This window comes from Macaca thibetana, chromosome 9 (assembly GCF_024542745.1).
Source record: "Macaca thibetana thibetana isolate TM-01 chromosome 9, ASM2454274v1, whole genome shotgun sequence".
Lineage (NCBI taxonomy): Eukaryota > Metazoa > Chordata > Mammalia > Primates > Cercopithecidae > Macaca > Macaca thibetana.
In genome coordinates this window covers 112,390,377-112,416,436 of record NC_065586.1, presented here as the reverse complement: position 1 = coordinate 112,416,436, position 26,060 = coordinate 112,390,377, and the positions used below count along the sequence as shown (strand labels likewise).

Below are 26,060 nucleotides of genomic sequence, written 5' to 3'. Positions count from 1 at the left end.
AGAACAATAATAAGAACTTGACATTTTAGGCTTACTTCATTTATTTTTGAGAAAATTTTTGCCAAACACCCAAATCTAAATAACTACAACTTGACTGTCAATTATTTAAGTAAAAATGATGTTTCAGAAAAAGAATAGCTAGCTCATACTGCATCTCGAACAACTGCACACATGCTCTCCCTTGAGACAATCGTAGCACTTTGGAATATAAAAGTACTTCAGGTATACTTCCCATGTAATCGTACACAATATTGAAAATGAATATACTCAATGATCAGTTTCAATAAAATATCTTTGACAATTCAATCAAAGCATTAAGTAAAACTAGCGGGTTTTGTTTTCTTACTGAGGGTGTACGGCAGTGAAGAATACAATGACTACTAGTACTGTTTGGTGCCACTGCCTCGATTTGTGTTAAGGCGCTAGCAGTTTTACTCACCACTGTTTTTGCACTGTCAATGTGTGCATTAGCACAGTGAAAATGGCAAATGGTACCTTTGTATAGTATTATCATAAAAATAGCTTGACCTTACAAACTCCCTGAAAGTGTCTTGGGGACCCCTTTAAACTCAGAGATCACACTTTAAGAATAATACTCTAAGGTGACAACTGAGCAGAGACTTAGGCTAACCAACCATCAAGATTTGCATGGGGCTGTCCTAATGTTAGCACTAAAAGTTCCACATGATTCTACTGGGAGAGATCTAAATGAAGCGAGCGTGCATGACAGAATAACAGCTAAGGGAATCAGCATTTCAAGCAGACGAAACAGCTAGTGCAAAGGCCTTGGTGTCAAAGAATGATTGGCATATTCAAGAAATAAACAGCCCAGTACTAAGGTTCACACCCCTATAAACCTGACTGTCCTGAGGCAGGTGAGCTACTGGACAATGCCTAATACAATAGTCAAAGGACACTCAGCGACCTCTTTTGCCTATTTCCAAGTTTTGGATAATTACTCATGACAAACGTGATAAGGCTTTCTCTATAGAATTTCATAGAGAAAATGGAAACAAGTTTTTTCTTTAAATGAAAACATCAAAAATTTTGAGTTTACAGTTAGGTTTATATAGTTGAAGTTGCTTGATGTTAATCCTGTAATTCAGGAAGACAGATGTTATATAATTTATTTGCCAAGTATTCATACTGTGATTTAGCAGTTGCTCAATGAATGTCTGTTGAATGAGTAACTGCCGACAATAAAATTAAATTTAGGTAGGATCTAAATTTTTTAATTAAGTTTAAAGAAAGAAAAAAGTACTTCAATTACAAAACTCCATTTCAATATTATAAATGATAATAATCTGTGATTTTGTTCTTTCTCTAGGTAATACGGTACTAAAGGATATGACTTTGCCTGCTGTTCTGGAGGTTTCCTAACTTTTACCAATTAAAAAAAAAAGAACACATACATATTGAGGTTAAGAAGTAGAAGTAAATGGGGCCAGCTTAAGTTACTTTTTTATTTCAATACAATTTTCCTTTAAAATTTCATGAAATTTTTTTTATTATTGTTATGGTGTTTACACAACAAGTGAAAATTGGAAACAGAAAAAGTAAACAAAATATTCACAAAATAACCTCAGATTTTTCTCCATTTACTCCCTGTTAAGGGAATATGGCATTATATTGAGTTTTATGTAATATGTTTATACAAACTAAATGTCAAAATTTTAACTATATGCCATTTTTAAAAATAGAAGAACCTCTTTTAGACGTTTAAAAGAAACTACCAATGTTCTGTGAGTCCTTAATTTTGGTTTGCCCTGTCATCAATACTATACAACTTCTCCTTAACTATCAGAAGTTTTATGTGTATTGGTAAGCACAAATGCAAATCCAGGGCATGTTCTCATTTTTTTGTTTTCATATTACCAAACCTAACCAGGCATAGTGTAGCTGTCCAATTCATAAAGTACTCATACTATATAACCTGAGATTTTTGCAACCATATATTTTAAAAGACTCATTGAGCCCTGCAAGGCAAATGCTATCATTCAAGTTCTAATTACATGCTATCCAGGTTTTACATAAAAGAAAAAAAATGAATACTGTACTCCCAAAATGCATTTATTGACCAGAAGCAACATCCAAAATAAATGCCCCCCAAATTTTCTGAATGTATCACTGTACAATAGCACAAGCACTACTCTATTCAAATTATGTTCTATTAATAGCTTCTCCTTGTGCTGCTACTGTTTGATAAATGGATCAATAAATGCCAAGTCAAATATTCAAGTAAATATATTTTCATTGTTATTGGCAGACATATAATTAACTCAGAATAAAAGAATCAATTTAGGATTAGTTCTTCAGTTCTTCCCATTAGTCATTTGCATTATAATTGTGATTCCACTTTTAAAATCTTTATGCACATATACATACCATCTTGACTATAATATAAATCAAACTATTTCAATTATAAATCAGTATTGTATGAACAGTAACCCTCATATGTTAATTTTATTAGTAAGATACAAATGTATTATTACCCACATATATGAGCTGGTTAAAAAGCAATGCATGCTTATGAAACTATATTAATTAGTAAGTTCAACAAATGTTTCTAAACAATGGTAGGCCTTTTCTCTGTCTTCTTTCTATCAAAAACAACTGAATCAACATTTTTTAATGTATGTGTATATATCAACGAATTATATTTCCATTTGCAGACAAAACTTTGCTAACAAAGAAAATACTACAGAGTAACATTAAAAAATATGTTATATCAGGTCAATATCCTCACCAATCCAGGAAAAGTGCATTTTGTACAAAAACTTGTACAAGCAACATTTTAAAAATATTAACCTAAACAAGATACAAAACTTCAGATATATTATTATACATGAATATCACGAAGAAAAATGTTTAAAATGAGCTTAAGAAATCTACTTTAATAAAATATGCTGTTATTGTTACTTTCATTATGGTAGTTTGTTTCTGAATTATGTATCGTGGACAAGTCATTTACCTCTCAGTTTCCTCACTCATAAAAAGGGGATAATGATGGGGTCTCATCACAAGATTGCCGTTAGGATTAAAGGAGTTAACAGGAGAAGCATTTAGAACAGTTCCCCTGCATACAGTAAGTGTTTTGCCCATTTTGCCCATTACTTCTATTAGCTTCTAGGTACCAATCCTGAAAGTGTCTTAATTCTTTTTCAAGAAAAAGAAAATTGCACCATAACATTCTTAGTGTTTTGCCCATACCACCAGCTTTCAGCATTGCTGGTAGCAGCTAGTTTACCTGCTATTCACAGGCAAAACAGGTAGGATCTCACTGAACAAGTTACAAATCCTATTTCAAAAGACTCTCCTTATTATCTATCAAACTATTAGTACTCATTAATTCATTCAACACACTGCTGTATACTATATACTGTTAGATAACAGGCAGTGGGAATAAAAGATGGATAAGGAAAAAATTCCAGATACGTTGCTCACAAAATAGTGGGGTATACAAACACAAATCAAGTATGTATCATTGTTTAATTTTAAAATTTTACCAAGATGTCTATAGGAAGGCTTTATTGGTGATGTTTTAGCAACACCTCGAAAGAAGAGCTGAAATTTGCCGGATGGAGAAATGTTCTCTGTTTCAGTCCCAAAAACTGAAAATTCCTCACAGTGATAAGTTAAAATAGACATATTTGAAGCAAACAGACTTCATATTACATAGTGTTTGTTTAGTCCATCATTGGGTACTTAATAAATATTTTTGAATAACTCTGTCCCCACTCATAGCGAGGCCTTCACTGTGGCACACTTAAATAACGTTCTTAGCTTTCTAATTGTCTATTCCCATCTTCCCAATCAGCGCTCAGAAAGATCCTCCTAAAGCTACCTTTTTTTTAAAGACAGGGTCTGGCTATGTTGCCCAGGCTGGCATTAAACTGAACAACTGTCTTCTCACCTTAGCCTCCTGAGTAACTGGAACTGGAAGCATGTGCCACCATGCTAGGCTACCTAAACCCACTTTTACTGCTCCCTGATCAGAAACTTGCAATGGTTTCCTGCTATTCCCAGATATCAGCCCTTGGCTTTGACTAGATTCCTTTCCCAATATGCGTTGCACATATTTGCCTCCTCCCTCTGTCTGGAATGCTTTTCTCCTGCTACTTCCTTCTGTTTGCCTCTTCAAAATTCTACCCATCCTTCAAGAAGCCATTAGACTCTCCTGCTTCTTTTTACAATAACAGAACATTACAAACGCTGCAGGAAAAAGAAACGCTAATGGAAAAGGTATACTTTGGACGCAAAGCATGTCTAAAATGTGGTGGAGAATTTTAAAACGAAAGGCAGGGGCTTGTTTGAAATTTACATACAATTGTCCTATCAACATAGCACACAAATTATTTATCATTCAAAATGTATATACTGCACCAACTACTTATTAAATAAGTACAATAATGATTTTTCTAATGACATTGTGCTCTTTTAAAACCTTAACCATCCCACAAAATGGACAATTAATTCTTCATTACCTTAGTTTATTTAGGGCAAATTCATATTAGAACTGAAGGTGTCACTGGATTCAAAACTCTAAATATCACCAGGCACCATGGAACCAAAACAGCCAGCACAGAGTAATGTGCTTCCTACTTGAAGGACAACTGGTTAAACAGTGAAATATCCCCCAAAAGTCAAGTTAAGGCAGGCTTTTTCAAGTGATAGTTTGTATGCTCTACATTTCCATACCTTAGATTCCAGCTTGATTTTCTCTTCATTCAGCTCCTCCGTTGCTTTCTTTATTTTTTCACGACATCTGGTTATTTCCGACCTCACTGTAATAAAAATTAAATCTTTAAACACATCAATCTTTCTAAAGTCCCCATTTTGGTGGCGTCTGACAAACCACCTTTCAGCTGTCTTTCCCTCAGCATGGCAAGCAAGCTCCCCTAACGGCTCTGACCACTGCCTTCGGGATTTCCTTCTCCTCCAAGCACCCAGCACCAGAAGACAAAAGCCCCATGCAAAGTACAGAAATACCCCGACCTTCTCGCATTAAACGGCGACTCTCCTCCGCCTGATGCTCGGTGAAGATGATGTGCTGAAACAGGGACTCCAAACTCATCTCAAGGCCTGGCTCCTGCGATCCTTTTCTCGGTCTTAAATATTTTATAACCAACCCTGAGGATCCTGGAAAGCAGAATAAAGAAGATGGCTTCTTCTAGAACTATTCCCAGCTAGACCTGTCTCTAACTCTCTGTCGCCAGCCCAGCGAGAAGATGGAGGCCGACGCCGGACGGGGTCTGAGAGGTCTGAGGGGTCTGAGAGTCTAGGAACGCTGGCCGCGGCTGCCCCTTCCTGCCCTCAGCCTTTGGTTCCCGTTACAGTTTACAAACCCGGCTTTTCTCCTTCACGCCCTAAGAGGGCAGTTTCAAGGTCTGCCTTTTTCCCAGGCGGAACCCCTGACCCAGGCCTCTGTCCCTCCGTGGGTTTGTTTTTCGCTTTGGCGGCAAATAAAAATGGCGGCCAAGGCCTTGGCTTTTGAGGGCGTCTGGGCAGCAGCCATTTCTGTAGTTAGCCTTTCAATCCGAGTCCGCTCTCATTTTAGGGATAATGTCCTCAGGGTGCTCTGTCTTTCAACAAAATGGTACGTGCCAAGAAAACCCAGGGCCAAAACCTTCCCTACGGCTAGAGGCAGTGCTTCAGGGCGGGTCTTACCTGTGAGAACTTAAACTACGGCGGCTCATTGGGACCATCCTGTGGTGGGCAGGTTTGCCCTGGGCATGTGAGCCCCAAAGGTCTTAGGCCCAATTGGAGTTGGGATGCCCAGTAGCCAAGGCGCAAACACTGAATATTATAAAGTACAAAGTAACTGTGATTCTAAATATAAACTTTTACAAAGTCTTATCCTTTGACGATGGCAAAGACTGCTATAAATGTGCAATGTCTGACATTCCGCCTTAATCATTCCTTTGTAATCAGGGCATATCTTTTTTGTCTGCTTTAAAATTAATCATTGCCTTTTGTAATCAAGCTGCAGTAATATTAACGCTTCAATATCTGCGCAATATGTGTCAGAGACCAAAGTGGTTGCTAATTAAAGCTTAAACATGAAAGGCACCTTTGGGACTTTTGCGTGGGATTTTTTAAATCAAAAATTAAAATATTTTTAGTTTTAGTAGGTTGAAATATTGACATTATAATAAACATTTGACTTTATTTCTGAATGTAAAATTGGCATTGGTTGAACTTTTAAAAGTAATTTGTTATTAGAATGTTTTTAAAATTAAATAAAATAAACATTTGACTTTATTTCTGAATGTAAAATTGACATTGGTTGAACTTTAAAAAGTAACTTGTTAGAATGTATTTAAAATTAAGTGAAATAAGGTAAATGTTAATTCTGTCACATCACAATAGGCTTGATTAATATTTCATTAATGCTGCAGTCTAATCAGTTATACATTTTAACCTATTTCAAATTTCTGCCTTAATTTCCATCAAGCCGTTGATGCATAAAACTTAATTCTTTGACTTTATTTTAAAAGAATAAATACTGAAAAGTAACAAAGAAGAAAAGAACTGCCCATAATCATGTCATTTAGAAGTACATATTAGCATTTTACCAATTCCCTTCCAGGTAACCCTCCTCACTCTTCATTTTTCCTTTATAAACTTGAAATTATTGTGAATCAGTAATAATAATAATAATTTGTTATTGATTATTTGCTAGGCACTATTTTGAACACTCCTTTTGAGATGACTTTTGCTGTCACCTTCATAGCATAGTTGAGGAAACTGAGGCACAGAACAATTAAGCATATTGCCATAGTTGCGTACCTCATATATGGCAGTGAGAACTGAAACCAAGAAATCTGGAATCAGAAGCCACGAATTTAATTTGGGATTCTGCTCTTTTTTCCTCTTATTACATCCCAGACATTTTACCATTTCATTAAAAACTCTTCATAAATATATTTTTATAACTTCATAATCCTCCATCATAGAGAGGCATGTGTAAAATTTAGATGTACCAAAATAAATTTTACTGTTTATCTGTTCAAGGGTGAAAACAAAGCTTAAATTGTGGTTTGAACCATTTTCTTTGAGCACTTGTTTAGAGGCTTATAAACTGTATCACAGCGGCCATCAAAAGAAAGGGCTTCCAGAAGATAAATTATATTACTAATTAATATCACTCCCTTCAGAATTATTTCCCATGGACTTGCACAAGGAACGTCCTCACAAGGAGGCTGGTTTTCAAAAGCATGCTTCTATTTAACATTCTAATTTTATTAGTTACACTCAAATTCACATGTATTATTTAACATGCTCTTTCTGTGCTGAAACTTGGCAGAGTAAAATTTGGGCCGGTCTTTGGGGAGTTCAGTTGCCTCACTTACACAGGAGTATGAAAGAAAGAGCTGCTGGAAATTCAAGAAAGCGGGTATGGGGAGAAATGGCTTCTTCATCTTCTGCAGTCATCTTGGCATACCAGAATATTCTGGTGCTTTTAAATCCAAAGCTACACTCTTCTTAGAGGTATCATAACCATACATGTTACCAGGAATTTTACATTTTATTTTGTTTGTTGAAGCAAATAGGATTTATATGAGCTCACAATGCAAAGTTTAAGTGTCCTATAATAATAAAAGTGACATATTAAGATAATTAAAAATACTGTCATTGTGTATCTAGGTTTATTTATACATTTTCTGTAGTGTTAAGATAGTTTTTCTTATAGATATCCATGCTCATTACATTTTATAATGTTCAGGGCAAGAGTAACATTACTTAAATTTATGCCAAATAAAAATGGTATACAATGTGGTAAAACTTGGGCATACAGTTTTCTGAAAATGTGCCTTATAAGTCTAAAAAAAAGAGATGATTCATTCAACAACTGTTTAATGAGTTTCTGCTATTCATTCAACATATATTATTGAGCATCTCCTATGTGCCATATTAGAGAAAAAACAACAAGATTTAATAAAACAGAGCTACATAAAAAAGTATTTTTCTTCCCCCGGATATTTCTAACCTCACTGGAGAATTATTATATTTTTTAGCGTTTTGGCAGCCGTATAAACAACTGCTTTCAGATGTTTCAACAGATGTTCTTTAGAAGGAAGGCCAATTATTTGCATTATAATACACAGATATGATTCTCAGATCTACAGCTTCCATCTGTACATGTTTCATTGAATTGCATACCTATGGAATATAAAAGCTGATATCACTCATTGTTTCTCACCTTTAGACTTTTGTTCATAATAACACTAGCACCTGGGTTATTGAGCCATTGATAATTGCTTTGCTAGAAGGCCTGATATAAGACTATACTGCTCTTGTGATTTAAAATGTATTTCCTCTCCTTTCCTAGATTGATGACTTCCCTAAGTTCTAAACCAGGCTTGCAAATACACACTAGCCCAGGGCATATATATTGCAATGGAAATAAGAAAAGTAATTCATTTATTTTATGTTTTGTCTTAGGGCATCTGCCACAAAGAAAAAAAAATTATGTGTGTTCAACCAAGTTTAACAACCATTTATTGAGGATCTACTAAGTGTAAAATTCTCTGCTGGGTACTATGGGGGATACAAAGTTGAAAAGATACAGACCCTACTCTCCTGGAGGTGATAGTCTACCAAATGGGACATAGTGCACACAAATAACTCCAAGGCATGCTGTGTTTAAGAGACACAGTATGCACAAATAAAGCCAAGGCATGCTGTGTTTAAGAGCATCACCCTTGTGCTTTGGGAATATAGGGGATGGAGTGAGAAGAAGTCTGACGTGGGTGATCTAGGAAGACTATCAGTAGGATATAAAATATGAGCTGAGTTTTAAAGGAGGGTGGTACTTCAACAAATATAAAGTAATGGAGAAAAATAGCAGAATGTTGGATGGGGTCAACAGTTGGATGATGTTTAACATGTTTATATATGTGTTGGAGGACTACTTAATGTTTGTGATCAGGTAAGTGATGGGTCAGAGTTGTTTTATGCAGTCTATTCATGGCAGGAAGTTAGAAGCACTAAAAGGAAAGAGACTAATGGGTTGATGGGTGCAGCAAACCACCATGGCACATGTATACCTATGTAACAAACCTGCATTTTCTGCACATGTATCCCAGAACTTACAGTATAATTTTTAAAAAAGAGACTAACATGTAGCATGTGTTGAATAGCTCACTGGCAAAGTCCATTCAGGATGCTATAACAAAATGCCATAAACTAAACAGCTTAAAAACAATGGAAATGTATTACTTATAGTTCAGGGGGCTATGAAGTCCAAGATCAAGGTGCCAGTGAATTCAGTGTCTGGGGAGGGCCCATTTCCTTGTCCATAGAAAGGGTTTTACTGTGTCTTCACATGGTGGGAGGAGCTAGCTAGCATGTTGCTATCCCTTTTATAAGGACACCAATCCTAATCATGAGGTCCCTGCCCTCACAACCTAATCACCTTCCAAAAGCCTCACCCCTGAATACCATCACCTTAAGAGTTGGGATTTCAGCATATGAGTTTGGTGTGGGGGTGACACAAACATTCAGGCTATAGCCCTTGCTATGAGACAATAACCGTCTGAGACTTTGATGTGTATTAATTCTTTTAATTGACCCAACAACCATAAGAGATTAATGCTTTTATTATTTTGGAGACTGAGGAGACATAGCCAAGTAACTTCTCTAAGGTCACATATAGTAGCTAGGAAGCAGCAGAATGAGAACTTGAATCCTGATGGTCTCTTAAAGCAAAGACCTTAACCACCTCCCTTTACTGCCTCTAAAAACTAGAGGCAGGAGAAAATAAGACAATTTAAGTAGCTGTGTTTTGTTTCAAGGTAGATACATTTTCAAAAAAATGCCTATTACCAACAAATTAATATTTTTTCTAAAGAAATTTCAGACTTCTAGAATTTGGATTAGTAATGCGGTATATTCGTAATGAATTAAAATAAGATGTGATTTAAGGAAAAATAATTGAAACTAGGTTATGCCTTGTTATAAATGCTTATTCCACCAACTGTATATCTAATACATAAAGCAAAAAATGCAATTCATATGCAAAATATTATATTTGTTTCCTAATATTTATATTTGTTTCCTGAGGCTGCTATAACAAAGTACCACAACTGAGTGTTTTAGAACAGAAATTTATTCTCTTACAGCTCTGGAGACTGAAAGTCTAAAATCAAGGTGTCAGCTCAGTTGGTTCTCAGTGGGTGCTCTTAAGGAGAATATTCCTTGCCTCTTCCCAGCTTCCGGTGCTTGCTGGTCAACCCTAGCATTCTTTGGCTTATAGACAGTCACTCCAATCTTAGCGTCTGTTGTCATTTGGAATTCTCCCTGTATGTCTCTGTCTCTTTCTCTCTTCTCCTCTCTTTATAAGGACGCCAGTCACATTGGATAAAGGGCCTGCACTAATCCAGCATGACCTCATGTTAACTAATTATATCTGAAAATGAACCTATTTCCAAATACGGTCATGTTTGGATGTACAGGGACTGTTCAAGTTAGGACTTCAACATTTCCTTTGGGGAACATAAGTCAATCCATAACCAACCTTAAAAGATAAGTTGCAGGAAATAGATATGATTTTAAACAAAATTTTAAGCAAGACTGATTTATTTCTATTATGGTCAAAGCATTTTTAGTGATTTAAGGGACTGTAGAAAACATCTTGCACAATTATTTTCTTTTATAGGTGTTAACATAAACCCAGGGAGGTTGATAAATTTCCCCAGTGTTGTACATGCAGTTAATATCAGAGCTAGGTCTAGAACCCCCCACCTATAATTTTTCCGTTCCAATGAAAGATATTTGTTGTTCACCAGTGGCTTTGAACCACTTCAATTAAAGTAACTCCTCTTTAGTCTGTTTTCCATACTGAATTTTCTTATAAGAGTTTGAAGAAATGGTATATAACCAGGGTAAAGGGCTGGCCTGGAGCAATTCATCCTCCACAGGGACCCTTCCCCATTAAGGAGATTAGGGAGATGATAATATTACTAGACAGACAGATAGATAGAGATATTAAGAAAAACACATGAATGCATACACATATACATATACATACATATATACATACAAACATGTATGATAAAAGCATCCATTTTATCTTCAGTATTATACTTCTATATAAAAATGAAGGTAAATGGCCAATTCTTAATCACTGATTAAGAAATGCAATCTCTTTTTGGTCATGAAATGCATTGCAGGAAGACATTCCATTCACTTTAGGAATCATTAAGTATCAAAATATTTGGAAGAAAAATCTGCAGTGTACCTGGTGAACTTGGATTTTTACATTGTCAGAGCCCAGAGCCCAGCACAGGAGCCAGGAAGGCTATCTCAGGTACTGTAGCCAAGACAGTAGATTGTCAGCCCCAGAAAACAAAAATAAAACAAAACTTGGAAAATAAAATTATCTACCATGTGTAATTCATTTATGTATTCAATAAATGTTTATTGAGTATATACTATATGTACAGCAAGTAAGAATTTGGCATTACAAGGATGAATAAGACAAGGGGCTTAAAATCTAGTTGTTATGAAGTTGTAGTTTACATGGCTTAAAATCTAGTTGTTATCAAGTTGTAGTTTACATGACAATGGAATGGTTTGAGATTATTATATAAGAATAATTAAAAGATAATTGTAAGACAGTATTTTAGTCATTAAATAAGTAATGACATTTAATCATTATTTGTCTACCTAATTAACACATGATTACTTACCCAGTAAATAATTGACTCTTAGTTGTTGAGTAGGTCTAAACTTAAACCAACAGTTAACATATTCTACTCTGTCTAATCACGTATCACAATTTCTATGAATGAAGATTTCTCTTAATTTAAGTGAATTAGTCATACCAACTATTTGGAAATTTGGGATAAATTGCAATATTTCTGTTACTTTCTATGAATTATTTACAGTGACTGGAAAGCTTGAAAAATATTTAATGTACATATACACATATATGCATAGATAGAGTGAACCATAATTCTGTTTCTTAAAACACTTTGCTAAATTGCTCATTTATCAGGATAAAACTACTTTATGCTGTCAATGTTTGAAATGACTTTAGTGGCCTTAGTACAATAGCATTGCATTATAAAAACCAGACACTGCCATTATTTTCCCGCCAGGATGTCATAGACAGTTCAAAATGTTTTATCATAGTTTACATGGCTCATAAACCTTATCTTTTATTTGACATTGCAGGTGTGCTGTTAATAGAATGCAGAAAACCCCTTAAGAAGCTTAAAGAAAATAATTAATTAGCATTTAGATAAAAGAGCTCACTAAGAAACATTTTAAACAGAAAATAAGCTGATTATTTCATAGGTAATAGTAAGCAGTTCTGGAAAAGAACTAAATGGAATGAATAAAAAGTGGAAGGAATTGAAATTATCTGAAGACATATAACGAAATATTGCAAAATTCTAGAATTACTGAATAAATGTATATGTCATCATTTGAAATTTGACCATCTTATAATTTTGTGCTCGTTATATCTCATTATTTTGCTTACAAAATGTGTACATGCACAGGTTTCGTAAGCCATTAGACAATCTATCCTTTCCTTTTTCAAGGTGTTAAGACAGAGAAAAAAGCAGGAAATGGGCTGAGATCCCACACTGTTTTGTACCATAGCCTCAAGTGAATAAATGCAAGGATTGTGCATGAAAGATCCAAACACTCATAAAAAAGATTCATGGTGATATTCTTAGAAGAAATTAATAAAACCTAAGAGAACTTGTCAGAAAAATATCCTGAAGATGATTTTATTTCAGTAATTGTTGTATTTTAAATGCTTTCATTTTCTTTTGTGATGTCTTTCATCTTACTTACAGTTATTATTACTCATAAAATATGATATTTTGGTCCAGAAGGCTGTAACTGTAAATGAGACATAATATTCTCATCTAGGAGTAGATAAGGGGATTCAAATCTCCTGCTTCACCATGTAAGCTGATTACCACAGAGGTCAGAAAGCTAGTTTCCACTTCCTTTAAGTGCCAGCTGTGATATTTAATGTAACTAACCAGACACCCGTTTTTCTTTTTTTCAGTCCCAGCCTCTGATTGGCAGCCTGTCTCAGTGGTTTGTAAGATGGATTAGGAATTCCGTGCTTTGACAGTTGTGTTAGGGCTTGAGGGTGAGTCTGTGAGGAGTGACCACAAACATCTTTTAGTGTTTATTGGAGATCTACTGTGTGCCAGGTCCTGTGCCTCAACAATGAACAAGATAAATGAGCTCTCAGAACTCAAAGAGCCTGCAGGAGCAACAGGAAACAAGGCTTATTAGTTCATTCTCACGCTGCTAATAAAAACATACCCGAGACTGGGTAATTTATAAGGGAATGAAGTTTAAGTAACTCACAGTTCAGCATGACTAGAAAGGCCTCAGGAAACTTACAATCGTGGTGGAAGGGGAAGCAAACACATCCTTCTTCATATGGTGGCAGGGAGAAGAAGAATGAGTGACCAGCCTAGGGGGAAGCCCCTTATAAAACCATCAGGTCTGCTGAGAACTCACTCACTATCACGAGAACAACATGAGAGTAACCGCCCCCATGATTCAATTATCTCTACCTGGTCCTTCCCATGACACATGGGGATTGTGGGAACTATAATTCAGGATGATATTTGGGTGGGGACACAGCCAAACCACATCATTCTGCCCTTGGCCCCTCCCAAATCTCATAACTTCACATTCATTAATTCACACTCATTAATTCAATACAAATGGAGTAAGTGTAGGTATAAATATAACAGCATAGAACGGAGACCTGCTGTGAATGATGTGAACAACACACTTATGCTTCACAGTCTCTCAGGCTGGAAGAACTTGGCATCTGCAGAGCAGAGAGGAAGCCAGTGGAATTGGGGCACAGATGGGGTTGTCAAAAGGGTCAGATCATGCAGGACCTTGAAGGCAAAAGAAGGAGTTTGGATTTTATTCAAATGCAGTGGAGGGCCATAAAAGGGTTACGTGGGAGGAACGGTTGCATTTTAAGAATAAGAAGATGACAACTGTGCACTGCTCCCTTGGTGGAAGAGTGGCCGCACATCACAGTGAACTGACTGGAATGTGTGCACCTGGGTCCAGGGCTCATCCTTGGTGGAAGAATGGCCGCACATCACAGTGGACTGGCTGGAGTGTGTCTCCCTGGGTCCGGGGCTCATCCTTGGTGGAAGAGTGGCCGCACATCACAGTGGACTGGCTGGAGTGTGTCTCCCTGGGTCCGGGGCTCATCGTTGGTGGAAGAGTGGCCGCACATCACAGTGAACTGACTGGAATGTGTGCACCTGGGTCCAGGGCTCATTTGGCTGATAACTAGCTATGTGACCTAAAACAAGTCATTGACTCTCTTTCTCCCGTATTTTACTTGTTTTCAAATGGGGATAGGAGAAGCAGAGTAAAAGAAAGGGAATAAATGGGAGAGAGGAAAGAAAAAAAATAAAAACAATACTTACAGATGGAAATTTCAGATAGTAAATTGGAAAAGAAAATCCAGAAACTAAGAATTTAGTAATACAATCCTTTAAGCAAAAAGGAGTCATCTCACTTCACTCTTTGGAAAAGCCCCAGACAGGACACATGGAAAAGAATCTAGAAATGTATCGGGATCATTGCCTTTGGTTAAGAATGAATATCACGGTCTTAGGGAAGAAAAATTCAAGATTTCTGCCAGAATTCTCTCTATATCTTTCAGATTTCATCGTGTGTAAGTGTGTACACAATAGAAATTCACTGTACTCCCATTCTATCTGTAAATATATTGAAATGCTCTCACACAGATTGGCAAATAATTGCTTCCCAGTCCTCCAAGACCAACCCTCATCACTCTGGCTGTTCATTAGTGTCTTACGGCTGCTGTAACAAATCACCAACTTAATGGCTTAAAATAATACAAATGTGTGATCTCACAGTTATGCAGGTCAGAAGTCTGAAATAGGTTCTTGTAAGCTAAAATCAAACTGCTACTAGTCTTTCTGGAGGCTCTGACAGGCAATTCCTTTCCTTGCCTTTTCCAGATTGTAAAAGCTGCCCACATCCCTTAGCTCCTGGCCTCTTCCTTCTTTAAGCCAGTAATGTAGCATTCTCAAATCTCTCTGCTGCTCTGACACTTCCACTTCCCTCTTAGAAAGATCCTAATGATCCCATTGGGCCCACCCAGATAATCCAGGACAATCTCGCCATCTCAAAATCCTTAATTTAATCACATCTTCAAAGTCCCTCTTGCTAGGTAAGGTGACATGTTCACAGGTTCCAGGGATTAAGATGCAGATATCTTTGGGGACCATTATTCTGTCTACCACAGTGGTTACACACTTTAAATATTGTATTTGAGTATATACAATAAACTACATAGAATTCTCATAAAAGTTTGTCACAGTCAAAAGGTGAAATATGAAAGGAAAGAATCTGAGTCATATAGAAAAAACATTAAAAATAGGTCCATGTCTCAAGAACTTTCTGGAACACTATAGACCTTTAATTCCCTCCTCTACTTTAATAGTTACCAGTACCAAATGGATGAAATAGTTCAAAGGAGAAAAGAGTTTGGACAAGACAGAAAAGAGGAAGAAAGAATGGAAGTATCACTTGTAAATCCCAATCTTCTGTCAGTACTCCAGAGAAGAGGATACAGGATATAGATCCTGGCAAGGACAAGAAGAGATTTCAGAATCTATCCAAATGATCCCAGTGAGGACAAGAAAACACTCTAGAAACTGATAGTGAGTTTGTATTAGGTAATCACTAAACATTCCAGAGTCAACTGTCTCCTAATCTAGAATATTAAAGGAAAAGAATGTGGAAAAATAATGATCAAAGGAATTAATGACAGTTTGAATGTCCTCTGCAATTAAATGCCCATGGGATTGATTTGATGAGGTTTAGAGATAGCTAATCTATCATAGTTTATCAGCTCTTGGAGGGCAGTGAGTTCTCTGCTGAGACTCATCATATTTGATGGGTCTTTGTATATCAAACAGTGGTGTGTATGTAATGGGAGTAAATATCCTGAAATAAAATCCAGGAGCCACCATCAAATGGTAGCTTCATGAGGCAGTCTTGGGCACACCAGTGATTCCCAGCCCCTAGAACAGTATCAGGGAAATAGCAATTTCCCAATAACTCTGTGTTGAATGAATGAATAAAGGAAAACGAATGTATGAAAGGGTTGGCATGAACAATAGTTTTTGGTCTAACAATGAACATTTAAGTGTTCATTTTAATAACTAGAAAATGCTAGAAACCAATACTGAATTCAGTGTATTGGCATTGTGATACGCTGTATCAAATCCTAAGTGATCCAAAGAATTTAAAAGCCTATATTCCTGTCTGTAAATACGATTGCCAAGATTTAGCAAATAAAAATATAGAATTTCCAGTTAAATTTGAATGTCAGGTCTACAATGAATAAGTTTTTAGTGTAAGTTTGTCCCAAATACTACATGGCAACCTATCTATAATGTCATATTGTATTGTATTTTAGATAAATTATAATTTCATAAAGATACTAGCTTTGTAATGATGGCATTCTTAAGGAAGATAAAAGAGGTGCTTTCACTAGCTTGTGTTCAAGGTGGGGGTATGAGAAGGTGGAGACCTGCTGTGTTGTATTGTGCTGTTTTAAAAGCATGCTTTTCTGTGAGCCAGGGCCCATGGAGGAGGAACTGAAACTTAGCTTCTCGTAAATTCTGCAGAGCTACCAGGGAACAGTAATCAGCAAGGATAAAATCTGCAGGGAAGGTCAGTGAGGCAGGTAAGAGCTGCTGCATCCATATTACCTAAAACACACAAAACTCCACAAAACAGGACTAGAAAAGCAAGCAAGGGTGGAAGGCAAGAATCATCCCATGACAGTAGTGTTAGATTGCCTGTAGGAAAAAACAAAAAAACCCTTGTCAGCCCCAACAGCTACTTTAATTGTATGTGCATGTTGTATTAGCTTAGTCAGTAAAATAAGAGTTGAGCATGTTCTATGTACTTTGTGGTCTCTCTTCATAATATACTGCTGCTGTCAAAGTAATTTACTATTTTTCCTAGGAAAGGCATGGTGTTGTTGTGTTCATTTGTGCCTGATCCAAAGAACCAGTATTGTTGCTTTTTTCTTCTCTTAGGCATTTACATGCTACCTGGTTGTTAGGCCGAAAAATACCAGATGGAGCTTGGAAGCAGAGCAGATACTGTTGTCATAGAAACGAGATGCTATCCCAGCTCTACACAGCTGCCATCTTTTTTTTTTTCTTTTTTTTCACCATGAGGAGTTCTGATAGGAGCAAATGCTGATAAAATATAGAGATTCCCAACCCCCAACCCCCCGCTACTCATATATCCCACCCACCTTGGAATACAGGCACCATGAGTATATCCCTCAGCTTATTGAGAACTTAAAACTACAGGAAAATGATTTGATTTCCAGGTCTTTTGGTCAGAGTGTCACGGGTAAGCCCATGCTTTGACATCATCTTCTTCCCTTAAACTGCAATGATGTATTTATCCTGTCCCAAGATGAGACAATATCCTTTGTAGCCAGGGAAGCCTCAGCTTTGATATTGCTGGAAATGCAATCTAAGTGTTTGTAATCACTGTGCAATGTCAGTACTCAGCAGGAGAGAGGGCAATGGCCTCTTCTGATTCTCCAAATTCCCCACAGTGGCTAGCAGAATGCTGATCACACAGGAGGGATATGATGAATTCTGTGGCTTGATGTTCAAACTTGAGGGATGCAGTTATTGGCCATGGTCCCACACTGCTGCCCTGCCTCTTCTGGTAGCTGTGGGGCATTCCCAAGGGAGTGTAACACGGAGGGGAAGTGCTCAACACAAATGGCAAGAGGGGGCAGCAAAATTTCCAGCAGGCAATGCTGCTTTTGTGTCCCTCCATAGTTGGGAACAGGTTAAATTCTAGGGCCTTAAAGTTCTGGCTTGAAGAACTGTGTTTAGCAATAAAGGGATATTAAAATTGACATGGTTTTGGCAATGGTTCTTGTCTTAGATTCCTATTGTTGCTGTCACAAACTGCTACACACTTAGGGGCTTAAAACAAGACACATTTATTCTCTTACAGTTCTAAAGGTCAGAAGTTCAAAATCAGTTTCACTGGGCTGACTTCAAAGTATCAGCAGGGCTGCTTCCTTCTGGAGGCTCTGGAAGTGAATCCTTTTCCTTGCATTTTCCTACTTTCAAGTCCACCTATATCCGTTGGCTCATGGGCTCTTCCTCCCTCTTCAAAGTCAACTTCATAGCATCCTGCATCTATCATCACTTTACCTTCTTCTTCCACAGTCAAATCTTTCTCTGCCTCCCTCTTGTACACTTTGATTACATTTAGGGCCTACCCAGATAATCCAGGATAACCCCTCCATCCCAAGATTCTTCATGTAATCACATCTGCAACCTCCCTTTTGCCATGTTAGGTATTTTGCCATTCACAGCTTCCAGGAATTAGAACACAGATATCTTTGGAGACCATTGTTCAACCTACAACAGTTCCCAAACTTGGATGATCACCACTTGGAAAGTTTTTCAAAAATAGATTGCCCAGGCCCGCACTAGATTAGTCCTATCAGAATTTCTTAGGAGGTTGGGGGACCTGGGAATCTCTGTTTGTAAGACTCTCCCAGGAGATTCTGTTGAAAACCTTTGTTAAGAGCTTTTTCAGGCTCCTTCCCAAACAGGTGCAGTGATGATTTAGTGACACTGTGATTTTGTTCTGTGTATCATGTTCAGGGTCAGTGAATGTGTAGGGGAGGTTTTGAAAAGGCATTTATTTAGAAACTTGGGAGGTCATACAGTCATCCTCTGAGGTTTACAACACTCCCACAGAACAGCTTTGGCAAATGACTGCGTCACGTGAACTGAGCCTAGCAACCCTTCAATTTAATGGTAAGGGTACCAAAATTGTTTGCGAATGCCTCCCTAGACCATCAACCATATGAAATATGTATCTTGATAGCTGGGATCAGCTGGCATTTCTTTTCCTCATGGAGACTTTTCCATATACTGCCTTGGACCATTCTTCTCCTTCGTAGATGATTCCCCATCACTCTCAGAGCCCTTGAAGTTGCCTATTTTGCCTACTTCAAGAAAAATGACTGTGGCAGAGGAAAAATCCCATACAGTATCTTTAGAAAACCTGTAAATATTTTATCATTTCTTACTAAACATACATTATTTACTCTGTAATGTAAATATTTTATGGCCTGCAACTGGCAATTTTGGAATGTATTGGTATGTTTGGAGAATTGCGGTTCAGTTAAAAATCCTACACCACCCACCCGGCTCATATTTAAATTACACAACTCTTTAAAAAGCATTTAACTCTCAGAATTAGGGGAATAATAAAATCTATTTTTCAAAGAAGGCTTAAGGACCAAACTCAGACCTGAGACAGCACATTTGTGTGAAAAAGAAAGTTGGAACTGCAACAGCCTGGGACTTCCATCCTCTGTGGGATAACAAGATACAATTACCCACGCCTAAGTGTCTAATTTCATCGAGCGACGAGAAGGGGCAAACATGCCCATAACCAACTCATTAGAGAAGAGTTTCGCCATACACAAAAAGGAAGAAAAGCTTCCCCAGCTTTAGGAAAAGCACATGGAGTTGTACATAGGACAAGAAAATTCTTTCATTAAATAAAATGCCTACGTATCAGAACATTTAAACCAGGTTTTCAAATATAGACCTCAACTGTTTGGAGAATTTTTTTCTGTTTTAATTCCAGTGACTCTCTAATACAGAGGTCATAGAAGCTGCCATCATTCTAAATTACAGCCCATTTCAGAGGTTGGCTGTAATCCAAGAGGTTGCATTATTCCAAATTGCCTGTCAAAAACTGTCAAAACACTGCCATTATCCAAAAGTAGTCCTTTTAAATAATTTTCTCACTCTTTTCCCTGAAACTTTACTGGCATTGAGCTTTAATATCATAGCTTATAGGCATAGTAAGTGAAAGCCTTTCAAATGAGAAATGGCAAAAATAAAAATAAAAAATAAAAAAAAATAAAACCCATATTCTAGGCATATAACAACATACAAAATTCCAGGTGGAAAATTGAGTCAAATTTGCAGATGCTTTCTGCCCCCAAAGCAATAGCCATTGCTAATCTACATGTGAAATGGTAACTAAAGAATAAAGAAAATATGAGTCCTAGCGGTATTACTGACTTTTCACATTTAACATGTGGAAAGAATTCTATAGTCGCTAGAGTCCATATTTTTTCTTTTTGTTCTTTCCTTCTATACCAAATGTCTAATGAAAAATGTTTTACCTCACAGTTTACTGATGTCTATTTTCTTCATTTTATAAATGAAGAAATTGACACCTAGACAGCCGCCTGATTTCCCCTAGGCTTCATGGTGAATCTGAACCTAAATCCTGCACTCTTTTTCCCCAGCTTTATTGGCATATATTAGACAAACAAAAATTGTATATATTTAAGGTGAACAACCTGATAATGGTGCTCACATTTGATAATGTGACATGATTACCACAATCAAGCTTATTGACACATCCATCACTTTCCATAGGCACCTTTTGCATATGTGTGGTCTGAACACTTAAGATCCACCCTCAAAGCAAATATTAATTATATAATACAGTGTTATTAACTGTAGTCACTGTGCTGCACATTAGATCTCCCAAATTTATTCATCCTGCACAACTGAAATTTTGTACCCTTTGACTATCATCTTCCATTTCTGAAATGCCCAGCCAACTGGCAACTACCATTCTACTCTGCTTTTATGATTTTTGACTTTTTCAGATTCCGTATATAAGTAAGATCATGTGGTATTTGTTTTTCTACCTTTGACTTGTTTCACTTAACATAATGACCATCAGATTCATTCATATTGACACAAATGGTAAGATTTCCTCCTTTTTAAGACAGAATAATATTCCATTTGTATATATTCTTTACCCATTCATTCGTTAGGTTGTTTTCATGTCTTGAATATTGTGAATAATACTGCAAAGAACATACTGTGAATTGGTACAGACATTATGGAAAACAGTGTGGATGGATCCTTAAAAAATTAAAAATAGAATTACCATATGATCCAGCAATCCCACTTCTGGGTATATATCCAAAGGAAATGAGATCAGTATCTTCCAGAGATACTTGCACTCCTTGTACTCTTTTTAATATGCATTCCAGCTCTCTTTTTGACTTGGAAATTCATCTCCTTTATCTTATCTTTTTTACATCAGACTTAACTCCAGAATTTTATGCTACCTGGATTAGAAACACCTCCCTCAAAAAGAGAAATTCCTGCCACCTACATTTTCTCAAATATAGACCTTGATGTTAAAACTTCAATTCTACAAAGAATTTCAGCAACTATTCCACTTAAGACAATTTATCTTCCAAACAGTATAAGATAACAAATATTATAAAGAGGCTGCTCTTATTTTGAGGCATTACAATTCAAACAACAAATTAGGAAATCAACAGGATCATTCAGTCCTACAATCATTGTGACAGTTGTAATTTTCAACAACTAGTTTTCAGAAGAAATAGAACTCAAAGAAAATGCATATCTTCCAAATTCCAACAAAGAGATATGTAGAAATACTTTTTTAGACTATCAGTAGTTTATTTATAAAGAAAAATTAATGCACGGGTGAAGTCTTTTCACAGAAAGACAATGCTTTGAACAAATGTAGCATAAAGATGTTTCAAAATAGAACTGCAGCTTCTGAGGATACTAGTAATATATGTAATGGAGCTTGATGTCATTAGCAAGCAACTCAAACTCTTCAGCTACCATAAAATACAAATCACAATCAGCACATTCTCAGGAGCGGTAGATCTGCCTGACCTGACTTCTACTCTGCAGTTAACAATTTTGCTTTAATTCGTAAGAAAGAAATTCTTATCACCTCTAAATTGTGCAACTGGGTTCCCAAAAGATCACACTTAAGTCCAATTTCCACGTTCCATATTGTTCTATGTCTACAACAATCTCTACGACTCGGAAAATGTTAAATCACTGACAAGCCATAATTAACTCGTTATCAATGAAGACAACCCCATGATCTTCCAGTGAAAGATGTAAAATTCTAAGAAATCCCCTTCCCAAAGAGTATTTTGCTGAATAATTGTGGTTCTTTACCATCCTGTTATTAAAAATGTACCAGGCTAAAATATCTGAACTTGAGAAAAATTACATAAAGAAATATTTTCCGAGATGTGCCTTAATTCTTTAAGAAGTGCCTAATATTCCTCAAGATTTTCATATTTTCTTTAAAAACAAAAACAGTGATTCCATGTGAAAACAAGTTGGGAAACTGCATTCTTTAGTCCCCCTGGGGACTCACAATGCACATTGGTTTATTAAAGGTTCTGAGACATCCTGCAATCAAGAAACCCGATTCATTCCATTTAATATGATCTTCCCAAATTTATTTGGCCACAAAGCCCTTTATTTCATGAAGCACCCTTAACCATGTTTGGATCAATGATGTTCTGCAAAATATGATTAGTTGTTCAAACCCTGGTCTGGATTTCTGTTTAGGCTGCTACTGAGGCCTTGGTCACAGGCCATTTAGCTTCCCTGTGGCCAAAAGTTCCAAAATGTGGGATTCTGGTCTAGGCTAGTATTCTGCTAAACTGTTGGCCATCATAGGGACAGACCATGAGTGCATGTCACTATTTTACAGATCAGGAAACTGAGGTTCTAATTTGCTCAAACGCAGAAGTGACAGAACTGGTTCTAGACTCAAAAGCACCCACTTTTTAATGGGCCTTTTCTGAACTGAGAAGCCTAAAAGTATACAGCATCTTTGTCCATTTAGAAAAATGCCCTCAATTTCACGATTTTAAGGAAGATGAGAACTCAGTGTAATCACAGCCAAGACTATTGTAATGTCACATGGAAAACTGACCTAAGAAACCAGTATTTAACTATGAATAGAAATCACGGGTTTTACCGCTTGTGCATAGTCACCCTTACTTGACTTTGTAAAATTGAACGTATCTTTTACGATTTTCCAGTCAAGTATTTTTCCTCAAATTTCATTGTGAATACAAATCATAACATGACCCATTCTATTAGTCCAACTTCATGCTCCTCTTTTTCTAAACTGTCACTTCCTTTATAATTAATGTTCATTTGGAATGATAGATAAATAGAAGGATCCATATTTTGCAACAATTCAGATGTTTCAATAAATCACAGTCAACACATCCTTTTAGTGTATATATCCAGCAAAGAGTGAATTTAAATGGCAGGTATGTGAACAAAGTCATGGAGAATTCTGCCCACAGTGTGCACAGTCCTAAGTGCTTCCTTCCAAGTATTTATTTTAATTTTATATCTCTAATCAGGCATACCTAATTCCCTGTATAGTAAATGAGATAAATTATGAATATTTTGGAAGAATCAGCTATAAAAATAAGGTTCAAGAAGGTTTATTTACTAGGCAGCTTACTGAAAATTGTCATGATTCCTGTTTCCACCTAAATTCACATGTTAGCTCATTTGTAATAAATAAATTCCAAGTCAAAAGCCCAATGGGCAAATATAGTTTAAGGACATGCAGCACTGAATTATGTACTTAATTTTGTACTTACTTCTTATGTGCAACATAAAGGGAATGTTCACACTTAGTTTTGAACTATAGACACCACCACTGCTACCCACACTACACTTCAGAAGGAAGCTTAGACTTCCTTCTTCTTATAAAGAGAATACAAAACTCAAGGCCAATGTCAAACATTAGCTAATTCTCAAACTTAATGCCCATAAGATGATGTGTTATATCTGAGGTACATTTTCAGACACCAGAAGTTCTGCCATGGGGTAGGGAAAAGGTCTGTGTCATGGCCTTTTGGACCAAGTGTTAACATCATATTAGGACTTCTTCCCTTCTTCCTTTTCTCTTAACAATCAAACTCTTGTGGTGCCAAATGGCCACGGTTTTCAGGGAAGGGAGACCAATGCCTCCCCGGCTTTTTTCTCTGTAAATAACAGGAGGGCCAAAATCACTGGCAGTCATTCTTTGGATCTTGGATGGTATCCAACATGGATCAATGTCATAATAACAGTCCCCAAATCATGTTAATATCAACACTTTGTTGAAGGAACAAAAATGGTGGAGATGGGATCAATGGTATCAGATTATAATCTTGATAATGTCTATAATGCCTGCTCTGTGGCTAGTACCAATGCTGGAACAATTTTTTGTACAGGCAAATGTTGTTTTACTGCGCTTCACTTTACTGGGTTTCCCAGATATTGTGCTTTTTACAAAATGAAGGTTTGTGGCAACCCTGCATTAAGCAATTCTGCTGGTGTCATTTTTCCAACACCACAGGCTCACTTCATGTCTCTGTGTCATATTTTGGTAATTCTTGCAATATCTCAAACTGTTAAATTATTATATGGTGATCTGTGACCAGTAATTTTTGGTGTTACTACTATAATTGTTTGGGGGCACTGTGACTAATGCCTATATAAAACAGTGAACTTAAGCTATCAATATTGTGTACATTCCGACTGCTCCAACCACCAACTAGTCCCCTGTCTCTCTTCCTCTCCTCAGGCCGCCCGATTCCTTGAGACACAATAATATTAACATTAGGCCAATTAATAACCCTACAATGGCTTCTAAGTGTTCAAGTGAAAGGAAGAATCTCACATATCCCACTTTAAATACAAAGCTAGAAATGATTAAGATTTTTGAGAAAGCCATGCCAAAAACTAAGGTAAGCCAAAGGCCAGATCTCTTGCACCAAACAGTTAGCTAAGTTGTGAATGCAAAGGAAAAGTTCTTGAAGGAAGTTAAAAATGCTACTCCAGTGAAGACTTGAATGATAAAAATGCAAAAAACAAGCAAACAAACAAACAAAAAACAAAACAAGGTTTTCTTGCTGATATAGAGAAAACTTTAGCAGTCTGGATAGAAGATCAAACCAGAAACAACATTCCATTAAGCCAAAATCTAATCCAGGACAAGGCCCTAACTCTCTCCAATTCTGTGAAGGCTAAGACGGGTGAGAAAGCTGCAGGAAAATAGTTTGAAGCTAGCAGAGTTTGGTTCATGAGGTTTAGGGAAAGAAGCCATCTCCGTAACAGAAAAGCACAAGGTGAAGTGCTGATGGAGAGGCTGCAGCAAGTTATCCAGAAGATCTAGCTAAGATAACTGATGAAAGTGGCCACATTAATCAACTGATTTTCGATGTAGACAAAACAGCCTTATATGGGAAGCAGATGCCATCTAGAACTTTCATAGCTACGGAGGAAAAGTTTCAAAACTTCAAAGGACAGGCTGATTCTTGTTAATGCAGCTGGCCACTCTAAGTTGAAGCCAATGCTTACTCACCATTCCAAAAATTCTAGGCCCCTCAAGAATTGTGCTAAAGTTACTCAGCTTGTGCTCTTAAAATGGAAAAACAAAGCCTAGATGACGGCATATCTGTTTATAATATGGTTTACTGAGTATTTTAAGCCCAATGTCAAAATCTACTCCTCAGGTAAAAAAGATTCTTTTCAAAATATTACTGCTCATTTTCAATGCACCTTAATATCCAAGAGCCCTGATGGAGATGTACAAGGAGATGAATGTTGTTTTCATGCCTGATAACAAAATATCTATTCTGTAGTCCACAAATCAAGGAGTAATTTTGACTCTCAAATCTTAACTGCTCAAGAGATACATTTTATAAAGTTATAGCTGCCATAAAGAGTGATTCCTCTGATGGATCTGGGCAAAGTAAATTGAAAACCTTCTGGATTGGTTCCAAGTCTTTGCTATTGTGAATAGTGCCACAGTAAACATATGTGTGCATGTGTCTTTTTAGTAGCATGATTTATAATCCTTTGGGCATATACCCAGTGATGGGATCACTGGGTCAAATGGTATTTCTAGTTCTAGATCCTTAAGGAATCACCACACTGTCTTCCACAATGGTTGAACTAGTTTACAGTCCCACCAACAGTGTAAAAGTGTTACTGTTTCTCCACATCTTCTCTAGCACTCCAGTCACTTCCTGACTTTTTAATGATCGCCATTCTAACTGGTGTGAGATGGTATCTCATTGTGGTTTTGATTTGCATTTCTCTGATGGCCAGTGATGA

General features: G+C 36.8%; 1 protein-coding gene across 4 annotated transcripts in view; it reads right to left on the bottom strand.

The window, feature by feature from the left end:
• The window catches only part of CCDC172 (coiled-coil domain containing 172), a 62,047-nt gene extending 56,392 nt beyond the window's left edge, over positions 1-5,655 (bottom strand). For 3 of the 4 annotated variants that reach the window (XM_050803168.1, XM_050803170.1, XM_050803171.1), the window contains exons 1-2: positions 4,996-5,655; positions 4,699-4,784 (exon numbers count right to left, since the gene is read on the bottom strand). In XM_050803168.1, the coding sequence (XP_050659125.1) occupies positions 4,699-4,784; positions 4,996-5,074 (165 nt within the window). In that variant the 5' untranslated portion in view covers positions 5,075-5,655. The remainder of the gene's footprint in view (positions 1-4,698; positions 4,785-4,995) is intronic. The other variant, XM_050803169.1, reaches the window with a different exon arrangement.
• Positions 5,656-26,060: the final 20,405 nt, after the last annotated feature.